At 42.2% G+C, this 13213-nt stretch overlaps 1 protein-coding gene across 4 annotated transcripts in view; it reads left to right on the top strand.

Annotated features, from left to right (window-relative positions):
• The window catches only part of tcf7 (transcription factor 7), a 70895-nt gene that overhangs the window by 31340 nt on the left and 26342 nt on the right, over positions 1-13213 (top strand). For all 4 annotated transcript variants that reach the window (XM_085797170.1, XM_085797169.1, XM_085797171.1 and 1 more), the window contains exon 4: positions 12780-12906. In XM_085797170.1, coding sequence (XP_085653296.1) covers positions 12780-12906 — 127 coding nt within the window. The remainder of the gene's footprint in view (positions 1-12779; positions 12907-13213) is intronic.

Here is a 13213-nt window from a genome sequence, read left to right as displayed (position 1 = left end):
TTTTCGCATGGTCCTGAATGATCCCGTAACACACAAACACCCAGGGATGAGGTTATTTTGATAGAAACATCAAAGCGGCGGCGGCGGCGGCAGACAGAAAGCAGAGGATGGTGAGACGTGTGGCCCAGAGGCCGGAGAGCGAGGAGCTGATGGAGCCGTCGCTTCCCCCAAACACTTGACTCAACAGCAGTCGACCATGTACGACCACCTCGTCGACACAGCGGGGTCCTTCTCTCTGCTACAGCTTCACATCCTGCACACATGTACTCTTTATAACTACATGGACTGACAGGTGTGTTTTTAAATGAAGCTGCTTTTACATATACAGTCATGAAGCCGTAGCTGCAGGATTTCATTGATACACAGACTTTGAACTGTTGTTGCCTCTTTCCAGTTCACTTTAAACTCTTGTGATGTGAAAATACTTAGAAAATTAGATTTAGATTTTTAAACCTAAAGGATGAAAAGTACTCGACACAATTTGTCCGAGCAACATTCAAAAACCCCCAAAATGTTCATTATAAGGTTAAGAAAAAAGATCAAACATAATTTAGAAATTATTAATTGACTGTTTTATGTAGAGTCATATTCAAATTTAAGTTTCGACTCTGGGATTGACTTGTTATGTGTCTGTTACAGATCTGATGATTACATCTAACCACATCATCATCATCCATGTAAAAAATGTCTTTAAATGCAAAGGCATGAAATTAGTAAAGAAAGATTAAGGATTTCCATCTGAGTTTATCTGTCTTCATCTCTATTTAGAATAAGAAATATATACAGTATATATTTTTAAAAAAAAGTAAGTGTGACCTGTGCACTTCTTTTATTGTGGTATTTGGCGGCCATATTTGTCTGATAAATAGATAAAGGCTCACAGGAAACCAGTCACAGCAGGGGCTTTTTTTAATGTGTGCCGGCATTTCCCATTTTGGCACATGGTCTGGTATTTAGGCTGATCTGGTGAGTGAAAGCTCGACAGCAGTGGAGGAAAGGTTTCACAATGACTGAGCGATAGACGCCGTCAGCGGGAGGGGAGGGGGGAGGGGGGAGGGCGGGACCACATAACCTTGCGGATGGGGATTGTAATCTCACTGGGGATCTTTTCAGAAGAAGAAAAAGAAAAAAAAACAAAGCTGTGAGGCCTGGTGTTTCCTTCCTTCGTACAGTAGGAAGGAGCAGATTCACCAAAAGGTCACTTTTTTTTTTTCTTTATGATGATTGGAAAAAACTTTTATCCCCCGGAAACCGCGGCCGCCAGATAAATCAGGTCAGATAAACATAGTTGTGGAAGTTTGACATTTCACACTGAAAACAATCCCTGCCGCCTCGTCTGGGAATAAATGCAAACACAAGACGCCTTCTCCCGCCGCGCCGCGCCGAGCCCTCGCTGCCTTTTACGACAATGCTCTTATCAAACCGCCAGATTTTTTTTGGGTTCTTGCTCTCCGGCTCCCAGCAGACAGACAAACATGGATGTGGCCTGATAAAAACAGTGGTAGGGTACTATCTATTGTTTGAATGAACCAAACCCTGGAGGATTTATGTCGGTCTGTGGTCGCGCTCGCTTCCTGTCGACTCCCTGTCAATATTTTTGTTGCAGATGATTGCCCAAATGTCACAAACAAGTTGTTAACTGTGGATCATCTGTTTAGAAATAAACAAGTACACCATTAATTAGCTTTCTTCACGACCGATCATTAGAGGTCATCTGTGCAGACTGAAACCGCCACCGCAGTCTAGGAGAGAAAGTTGCCTGCTTGTCTGTCTCCGTCCACTCATTAAGAAAGTCATAAGTCATATCTGAACGCCGCCGCGCTGCTTGGATTTGATTTTGCACCCATCCATGTCTCCGGCTGCTGCACGGTGGAGCGCCGTCTCTCCTCTCACCGCAGTGAGTCTGAGCTGTGATGTCAGATTAAGTGTGAAAAGTGAATCTCTTTTCACTCTTTTTCTTTTTTTTTTTTTCTCGCCTTTTTTTTTCTGAAGTGTGGTCAATACGACCGCTTCTGTTACAACCACTGCTGCTTCCATCATTTCTACATCCTCTGCTGCTGCTGCTGCTGCTGCTGCTGCAGCTTATGAATATGGATGAAGACAAGCTGTGCAGGAGAGATGGGAAACCAAAGGCTTAAAGAAATTACACTAATGCAACAAGTCCTTCAACCTGAATGAAGGAGTCTCCTCACATGTCCCTCTGATGGTCGCTGCATGGTGCACAGGAGCTTCTTAGTAAAAGAGCACAATGTTTAACGTGCAGTTAAGTTTATGACTCAGTCATAGTCAGTTTAGTTCAGACACTAAAACAACATGGTTGGCTTTAGGAAATGATCACTGATTGGGTTGTAAGTACTTCCTCATTGGTGAGTGAAGCATCTTTATCATGGTTATTATGATATATAGAAAGTAAAGTTTGTGGAGTGTGTATGTGTGCATTGGGTAAAACAAACTGATAATTTTAGATATAAAAAGATAGTTCAACATCTTGCCATAATCCTCATAGTTTTAGGAGTAGGTTCATTACCTTTAATTGCCGGTGCAAGCTGTTTTTAGATCAGCGGAGCAGAGGCGTGAGCTGCTCAGCACGGTACTTTCGCCTTTCCTTTATCAAACTCATCAAATACACAATCCAACAACTCCAAAACGCTCTGGTGGACAAGTTGTGACCTGCACATTCACCACGGTATGAGATAATCCTGTAACATTACAAGACAGAGTTGTCTTGGAGGCAAATGCAGCCCGGAACTACATTCCAGACATGGCTGCTCAGCAGAGAAGGAGTTCTGAGTATTTGCTTCATGTGTCATAATGTTACATAGCTATACGTTTTTATCTCATAGCGTGGTGAATGTGCAGGTCACAACTTCTCCACGAGAGCATTTTGGAGTTGTTGGATTGTGTATTTGGTGAGTTTGATGAAGGAAACAGGAAAGTACCATGCACCTCCGTCGTGTTAGCTGAGCAGCTCACGTCTCTGCCCCGCTGATTTAAAAACAACATGCACCGGCAATTAAAGATGATCAACCTACTCCTATGACGAAAGGGATTATGGCAATAGGAGAATTTGCCAAAAATGTTGAACTACTATCCCTTTAAAACAAGAACTGAACAGTGGTGTCCTGTGCTGGGAGACAGGCTCCATTCATCATGAATCAGAGAGGATGGAAAAGTGATGACTGGTGAAAACTGAGTAAATGCAAAAAAGTTAATGGTTACACTTCAGCTGCAAGTCTGCAACACAAACATCCTGTATAATCCGTCTATATTCTACTTTTTTAACATTAGTTAACAAGTAGCAGCTTCCTAAATGTTCTGCTTGTAGAATAAACTCACATGTTGATGTAATGACAAAACCTCCTGAACCCTGAGGGATGTGTGACTCCTGTCTCCTCGCCGCTGGGACTAGCTATAGTGGAGGTGGGAGGACTCGGGATGAAGTGTGACCCTTAACTGTTGCCGTAACCTCCTGCAGTCACACAACCGCAAACAAACAAACGACAAAGGGGAAAAAAAAAAGGAAAAAAGTCAAAGATAATGAGTAAAACCTGAGCTCATCCCTCACTGTGCAAATTCCACTTCAGTTTATTATGCACAGAAAGATATACAGCACAAAGCATGTCTCTGTTGGTTACAAGCAGCGGTTACTGATTCATCATGGCCGTGGCCCAGATGTTCCAGTGGTGTGTGGCAAGAGTGGACGATGGAGTGTGTGTGTGTGTGTGTGTGTGTGTGTGTGTGTATGTGTGTGTGTGTGTTTGCATGCACACCACTAGGCGTGTCTTTGCATACATGCATTCATGCAGGCATATGAGCACTTGTATCTGTGTGTGTGTGTGTGGGTCTGTGTGTTTGTAATTGGGGAGTGGGCGGGTTTGTTGGGGGTGGGGTGGTGGTGGTGGGGGGGTGTTTGGCCCTTTTTTAAACATAGCTGCGTTGTTATGGTTGCCTGCGCTTTGAAGTTGCCCAAACCTCCAACTAAGAGGCTCTCATTTTGGGCTCCTGACTCCGGAGAAGGGAATGACTTCCAGATTTCAGAGACCTACTCGCTGCTCTCAACACTCGACTGCTGCTGCGGTGGGACGGGCTGTGGGGGGTCACGACGGGGCAGGTCGACCTGCTGCTGCTGCTGCTGCTGCTGGGGGTGGGGGGGTGGGTGGGGCAACGCAGAGGTTGAAAAAATCTGGGTCTGTATGTGAGGTTTTTCTTCAGCTTGAGGAAAAATATCATGGTTTTTGTTTAACTGTAGAAACCTGTAATGCACCATGTCTCGTGCTTTAAGTGAGCATTGTGCCCCCCCCCCCCCTCTATATTTTACCCTCATCATGATATTTTCATATTTTCATAAATACAACCCGGTCCTCTGAGCTGCCTAAACCAGAACCATAAAAACTTTTCCACATGAACATTTTGTTTGCAGTTTGCAGATGCTCTCAATAGAGATGTTTCCTACAGTGTGTCAGGTTGAATAGAAATGTACGGTAATCCACATTATTGGGTTTTCTAAGATAAAGTTGTAGACTATAGTGACAGCAGAACAAACAGTAGGAAATTGAATGTGTGCTCATGTGAATCTGCTGAAATAACCTATATTTATGAAATATTATTGGCAGAATACAATTTATTGCTACATATCAGGTGTTTCATCTATCAGTCAAAGTCAAAGGAATAACTTGGATCAATAGTTTAAATAAAATGTTGTGTGTTTTTCATACAGTGTGTTTTTGTGGTCGCAGGTTTCTCAGCAAATAATCCAGATTTTCATCCGGAGACATGAAATGAGACGTCGGCTACTGTAAAGTCTTTTCCTCTCAGCAAAGGCAGAGGCCTTATTTATGTTTTCTTAGTCATACAGGACAGTTTCAGAATCGATCAGTGTCAAGACGTTCACACAGCTGTGCCGTCTCTCTTCATTAACCTCCTTTTAATGGACCAGATGATAAAGTCAGATCGGTTCCAATCCGATGTCTGTCTGTTCTGATATCAGGGCTCATCTAGGACAGGAGTTTCCATCTTGGATCAAATACTCTGAGCTTCTACAGTCGTCTTCATCTTCTTCTTCTTCATGAGGGGTTCCACCTCATATCCACCACTGACTCTGGTGGCAACTTTCTCTTTCTGCATCTTTGTTTCACTCACTCTCTCTTTTTGCAGTTTTTTTTTCTCTCTCTCTCTTTCTCTTTTTGCATGCAGGTGTGGGGAATTTTACCGCTCTTTTAGACTCAGAGGTTTTTTTCCCCCACAAACCCCAACGCTTATGTGTGTGTGTGTGTGTGTATGTGTTAGAGAATGTGTTAGAGAATGTTATTTTTGAACAGTAAAGTGCCTTAACCTTGCCCTCTGACCTCTCAGAGAGTTGCATTTAGAGCCATGCATTTGTGACTTTCAATGCACAAAAGGTGCCTTAACCTTTAAAAATAAATAAATAACACCTCCACTGTGTGAAATATGGATGAAATATGTTTTCTCCTCGGAATACTTCAGCACAAATCAAGTGATGGCTGCATCCTTTGGACACAGTTTTCCTTCTTTATAGAAATGCACAGTCTCAGTCCAGTTTGTTCTTTCAGACTCACTTTATGTTAAAATAGATAAATATATATAGGCTACTTCTTATTTTCTTCCTTCAGAAGCTGCTTCATAGGGAACGTATTAAGGAATAGGGGTTAAATCCCACACAAACACTTTTTAAGTTCATAACAACGGTAAAGGGAATCACCAGTGTTGTTGACTTACACTTTGAATTCAGTGTACAAACATTGTGGAAAGTAGAACTAGAACCAAAAACATAATGTGAGGAATGTAAATACCCTTAAATTTGATCGACTCTAAACGAGAGATAATTTATTCCTCCAAAAACTGTTAAAAATTTGGAAGCAAAAGTCTCGGATTGGCTCTCGTGTTTTCCAAGTTGCACCACAGCCAAATCAATTACCCCACCCCCCCACCCCAAAAGAGAAAAAAAGGAGCCATCACCAAGGATCTTATTTCACAAACTGCACATTTGTTGTAATATTTAATTCACATATCCGGTTTGATTCAGAAACTAAAAACCAGATTTCTTTTTTTTAAAATAAATTGCTGTTTTCATTCGTCTTTAAAGAGCGTTTTATAAAGAGCGCTCTCGATTCATTTGATGACTAAACATGACGCCGTCGGGCTCAGATCTCTTTGTGAAAACGTTCTTTCCTGCAAAGCAGTTTGATTGCAGCCACTTGAAAGGATTTGCAAAGAGCCAAGGTGAATGCACCATTAATTCCCAGCGACTGTTGTGTGTATTTTGTATTTTATTCATTTTTTTTATTTTTTTAAATTTCTGCCACACCAGGGCAAGGACGAGTGTGAAAGAAAAGGAGTGAATGAACGTTTTTTTTTTTTTTTTTAAATGTACCATCTCCGTGAAATGTGAGATTAAAGACGTTAGACTCAAAAGCAAAGAGAGGAGGGAGGGTGTGTGTGTATGTGTGTGTATGTGTGTGTGTGTGTGTGGTGGACAAAAGAGAGGACGTTTTAATTTCCGCTTCAAATATGAAAAGAGACGGATCTACTTAGTGTGTCATCTGAAAACTAAAGAATACATTAGAGGTGTTTTATCAGCGTAAGGTCCTCTAAATGAAGGTGTGTGCGTGTTTATGTGTGTGTGCACGCACTCATAAGCATGCAACTGCGTTTCTTTGCACACATGTGTATGTGAAATGCATACGTGTGTGTTGTGTGGTGTGTGTGTGTATCTCAGGGTCAAGGTGGAGGGCATCATTACAAACAAGTGATGTCTGAGATCCCATTAACTCTTTTATTCAACAGCAGATTTCTGTTCAAATAGAGTGGAGATAAAAGGCAGCAACAATATCCTAATAAATCAAAGGCCTTTCAAGTGAACTGAGACTACAGAGAGACGTCTACCACTGCCCCCTGCTCTTAAAAAGGTGCTGATATCTAATTGGAATTTTTTAAAGTAATCACATCTTTTGAAGTAATTATATCTTTGATGTAATCAACAAACAGGACGTTTATTATTATTCAGCGCCGCGTTTGACGACAAGGGACGTCTTCATGTGTACAGAACCTGTCTTCTTACATTCATTAATGTAGGGCTATATGTTGATGTACAGTGACTCCTCCACTGGGGCAAACAACTATTTTTCAAATGCAAGGATTTTTGAAAGACATTGAGAAACTTTATTTAAAGTTTCCTTTACAAACAGATTTACATTCAGTGTTACACATCACTATAGTGAATGCACTTCTCATGATTTCTTTGACATATCTTCAAATTGTTTGCACATCAGTTAGATTGACTTATTCACCGGTGCATTGTTTTGTTTGTGCGTTTACCGCCACCAGCTGTCGATCAGTGGAGCGGTGAAACCACTGGTCGCCATGTTCAACAAGTCAAAGAGTCAAGAACTCGACAGCTTTTCATCCATGATGAGCCATAATCAACACAGCAGCTTGAGATCCAAAGCAGGAAGGAGTTCAGATTCAGATTCAGATTTATTTATTTTTTAAAATGGGAACAGTACATATTAATGAACACTTGTGTAAATATGTGGGGTTGTAGCCAAGTGGCTAATTTCCATCCCCAGTCCCATTGGCAGGTTGATGTTAAACATAAAAACAATGAAAATAAAAACAAGAGGCAGGACTACGACAATAGACAATGCATCATGATAACACCTCGACATCTTACACATATGACATGAACAATATTAATTGGCCGAAAAAGTAGTAAGGGGATCAAGAGATTACAGAACAGTTATAAAGTGCTATGTGCTAAAGTGACGAGTGAGAGAGAGACACTACTACTGTTGCAGCTGCTGAACACCACACATCTTCTTCTTGCTTTTCCATGTTTGCTAGTTTAACTCACAATCAGGAAACGTGTTTACAGTCCAACAATCCAACACAACCAAGAGCTACGACCTCCAAAACGACCATAAAGTCGTCTGTTAAATGCAGTAAACACACACATTTAAACGTCAGCAGCTCCTGTGTGACGCAAAAGCTACGCAATACGGCCTGTGTGTGTATGTGTTAATCTCTGCATCTGGACGCCGGTGAATCCAGATGTGGCAGAATCAGGATTAAGAGCGAGCGTGGAGAATTATCGCACCTGTGTTTTCATCTGACCAATCACGGCGCAGGATGGGGCGTGACCATAATGTTTTAAAGAAAAACCCCCAGACATGAAGGATGACACGGATCATCTGTCTGCACATCTTAAAAATCATTTCCACCTCGTCCTGTACAACATGTCTGACATGTCGGGTCTCAGCGCTTCTTATTAAAAATGAATAAATCAAGGCCGAGGAGGCGGTCGCAGCTCCGAACCCTGTATTTACTATTGATTAGTACTATGAAGTTATTCAGGGTGGGCAACTCTACACCAGCAAATTAAAGGGCGTGTGCACACTTTTCCCTCATCTGTCTCCGTGCGTGCATGTGTGCGTATGTGCACCTGAATATATACTATATATGTGTGTGTAACTCCTCTGGTTTCTTTTGTAGCAAAAACCGAGCTGCATGTTTCTGATTCGAAGGTGCTGTAATCCGATCTTCTGCAAGTGTGTGTGTGGTGGTGCATGTACACACTAGTCTGTTCCCGCTAAGGTTAATTATGTGTAAGTTTTGTCTGTATGTCTGTGAGTGAGGGAGTGTGTGTGTGTGTAGTTGGGTGAGGAGGAGGGGAAGGGGATTTTTTTTTTTTTTTAAATACAGAGGGGTTGATAATTATGGGTTAAATGAGTGCTCTCAGTCAGCCTCCCTGAGTGTGTGTAAAAAAAGGAAGGCACAGCGAAAGCCACTTCAAGGCCGGCTAATTACCCCGAGGAAGAGAGGAAACATAAATGGACGATTTTGCGGCTATAATGTTACAGCAAAACGGCTACATCGACCTCAGCACGTGAAACGGAGCCACAGCTACGTTTGAAGGCTCCGCGCAGATGTGTGTGTTTTGTATTTGCATCCATATGTGCAGAATCTGTCGAGAAGCACAGGAGGTGTGTGTGCATGTGTCTGTACATGCAGCGTATGAAGAATGTGTTAACCAAGTGTCATTTGTGTGCAGTAATTCGCACTTACGTGTATATTGTTGGTTACATCTGCTCCATTGTGCGTCACACCGAATGCTGATATGTGTGTGTGTTGGTTTGTTGCAGCTACACTCTTAATGATGTGAAAACTAATTTGCACTCATGAACATTTTGTGCCTTAACTCTGGTTCTGACTCTGGTGATGCTTTCAAGGCCACCTCTGTTTTCTAAAGCTGCTCACTAACCAGTTTTGGGATTTTCCCAGTAAAATGTCATCGGTGCTGTTGATAATGTAAAGTTGACTGAAAAACCTTTGATTATTTTTTGCATCAGGTGGAGATAACACACAGGGAAAATGTCAAACGGAAGAGAAACGGACAACAAAATCCTACTTACTGATTTAGCTTCTCTTATGTAACAGCAGCAATGGGCCTCTCTAGGTGTGTTTCCATTACTCCTAGAAATGAGCAAAACCTAAATAAAAACTGGTAATGGAAACGCCAGCATTTCGAAAAGCCTCTTAAATATCGCAAAATATTTTTACACTCTCATGACGTGGTTTTTTAGACATATTGATATACAAGAAACACTTATTTCAGTTGAAGAACATCACACAGCTGATTGAACTTATCCCAGGTCATCCTGAAGTTTTGTATCCATAGTTCGTCTGTGAAATCCTCATTCACAGCCCTCTTCTAGAAATCATTTATCCGTGGCCGCATAATATATATAATGATATAAAGTATATACTGTTTAATAAATAATATATGATGGGATGAGAATTTAAAAGAATCATGGGATATCGTGAGACTAGACTTTGTAAGAGTTTCGGGCTCATTTGCAAAACACCTTTCAATGGAAACATCTGCAAATAATGATTGTACTTTTTTGAAATTTCATAAATGTCGCTTTTGTTTTGCGAAAACCTGTAATGGAAATGCAGCTTCTGTCATTATAGCTACTTTAAAGACATAGATATATTTCCATCATCTGCATCAATGCTTCGTTGTCGCCAAGTCGCCCTACAGATGGAGCTATGTACAACACTGTAGAAGAGAGAAAAAACCTTTGATAAAGATCTAAAACAAGGCTTCAGTTATCTAGAGATGATGATGAGACCAGTTTTCTATATTGGACGTCACCACTGAGCTGTAAAGTCCTGGTCCTCAGTCTCTGGTCCATCATCTGTGATTCTCCTTCTTCAGGTTGTTCTAAATGCAGACCACCTCGTCCAAACCTCACCACGTCCTCCACCCTGCTCCCACACCACCTCCTTCCATGCTCCTCCTCCCCCTCCCTGCCTCCCCCCACCCTTACACTCCCTCACACACCCTCACACTCCCTCCCTCCACCTCCACCCTTGGGCTCTCCGGTACAGAGGCAGTGCGTTTTGTTTTCATGTGTCTCGACATTAAAAGCGGTTTAGCAGTTTGATCTTAGCTCGGCAGCTAGCTGTGTAGCATACACATGAGAATCGGTCTGTGTGTGTGTGTGTGTGTGTGTGTGTGTGCGCGCGTGTGTGTGTTTGGCCAGTGAGAGAGAGAGAGTTTAAGATGTTGATGGATAGGAAAGGAGCTGTTGAAAATGTGTGTGTGTTAATGTGGAGTGGAGTGTGTGGAAGCTCTGCCTTTAAGTGATAAGGTATTCACTTTGTAACTCAGCAGGAGGTCCAGCAAGTAACACCACATCTGCTCTTCTGTAGTGCTGATGTTACACACTTCACACACACACACACACACACACACACACACACACACACACACACACACACACAAGCACACACACAGGTTTGTCCATCGCAGTGTAAAAAATAAAATATCTTGTACTTAAATAACACTTTTTATCAGACGTCTTCGTAAACATGAAATATTCATATACATGAAAATCCTTCCCGAGCTTTCCAAGACTTAATACAGCGTGCACACACTCACACACACACTCTTGCATGCACATATTCACACTCACACAGAAAGGCACATATTTATACTTGCCTCCCACAGAAACAATTATAGTGCACAGTCCACACACGCACATACACACACACACACACACACACACACACACACACACACACACACACGGCCTGTTCCAAACATATGCAGTGGAGCCGTGTCCAGGGCTGCCTGGTTAGCTGCCTCCAACGCTGCAAACCGCTGTGACATATCGTATGTCAGCCAGCATGCTGGGAGCATTAGCAATAACTAGATTTCACGTAAGTTATTGAAAGCCATTTGTAAACAGAAACATGAAAGCAAACAAGCCCGCACGCAGCCTCACTTGATCATCAAAGGCTTATCGATCAAATGGTCCTCCTCCTCCTCCTCCTCCTCCTCCTCCTCCTCCTGTTCCCTTCTCCACCAAAAAAAAACCAAAGGGAGCAAAGTACAGCACATCTGTTTGTTCCAAACCATGTGCAAAATGTCCAGTTTTATATCTTCTTATTTGTGTTTGTGTGTGTTAATGTGTGTACGCATCGTGTTGGATTTCATATCAGTGAGCAGATCTTCATGTAGAAACTCACCTTGGCTTCTTCATGTGTCTGCATCTTGAAACCTCTGTGTTTCAAGTTAGGAGAAGAATAAAGGATCTGGGTTAATGTGTCTTGTTTCGTTTTCTTTAAAGGGATAGTTCAACATTTTGGCAAATTGGCCCATTGCCATAATATAGTACGTTTGTTACCTTTAATTGTCGGTGCAAGCTATTTTTAGAATGGCGGAGCAGAGCTGCGAGCTGCTCAAAACACTCTGGTGGACAAGTTGTGACCTGCACATTCACCACGCTATGAGATAATAACAGAACGTTGCGAGACAGAGTTGTTTTAGAGGTAAATTCATGCAAAACCGCTGATGCGCGTTCCCATCGGGGGCAGTTTTTCAGCAAGCAGTCTCTGCATTTACCTCGAAAACAACTCTGTCTTGTAACGTTCTGTTATTATCTCATAGCGAGGTGAATGTGCAGATCATAACTTGCCCACCAGAGCATTTTGGAGTTGTTGGATTGTGTATTTGATGAGTTTGATGAGGGAAAACCAGAAATCCCATTAGCCTCCGTAGGGTAGCTCTGAGCAGCTCGCGTCTCTGCTCCGCCGTTCTAAAAAAAGCTTGCACCGACAATTAAAGGTAACAAACCTATTGCTATGACTATAGGGATTATGGCAATGGGCCAATTTGCCAAAATGTTGAACTATCCCTTTAAGCAAATGAAAACATTAGTAATGGTCATGTTTATAGATCATGTTCAGCACTCAGATGAGGATGTGTTGAAATGCAGAGCCAGATTAGAAATGATCATAATATAGATTATAATCCCATATAGCTCATCTTTTTCTCAACGTGTTGCTTTGCTAAATGTGTGATTCTGCAAAACCAATGCACTCTAGTAATCTGAATAATATCTTTCTCATCCAGGTTGAAGGTTATCAGTTCTCAATCCTGGATGATCTCATCTTCATCCAGATGTTACTCATTATTTCTGTAAATGTGACGTTTTCTTGCAACGTTTGCAAATTGCTGAGAGACGGGGAAACTAGTGCTTCCAGTTTCAGAGTCCCACCTTTCAGAACGCCGCTGCTGCATTTGCAGGTTTACGCGGCGTGAGTGGGTGTTTGAAAGAAAGAAGAAAAAAAAAACGGGCACAGTGAAACCCACCACTCGCCTTCACCTAAACATAAAGGTTTCAGGTGTGTGTGAAAAATGTCGAGAATTGTCCCAAAGTCGTTAATTTGGTGTCGTTGTGTTTTGCCAACAGTCCAACAAAGTGTCGGTGGTGCAGCAGTCTCATGGGATGCATCCTCTCACCTCCCTCCTGCCCTACAGCAACGACCACTTCAGCCCCAGTCCTCCACACCTGCCCACAGACATGAGCCAGAAGACAGGTGAGCACACACACAAACACACAAACACACAAACACACAAACACAAGCCTGTACTCACAGTTCAGACATGTAGACACAGAGGAACACACACAGACACACGCATACACAGAGAGTCGTCTTTACCGATGTTGAATTCTTGTTGAAAAACTGAATTATACATATTTAAGACGTCTCTCATAAACACAGACATACCCCAGACAGCTGCTGCGTTGTTGCTGAAATCTGTCGACACACTCACTCCACTGTTTGTGCTGTCGACGCATCATTCATCACCTCAACACACACACACAGACACACACACAGGTTG

The sequence above is a fragment of the Trachurus japonicus genome, chromosome 14 (assembly GCF_045865225.1).
Source record: "Trachurus japonicus isolate A0001 chromosome 14, Traja_1.0".
NCBI lineage: Eukaryota > Metazoa > Chordata > Actinopteri > Carangiformes > Carangidae > Trachurus > Trachurus japonicus.
This window is presented reverse-complemented; position numbering and strand designations above follow the sequence as displayed.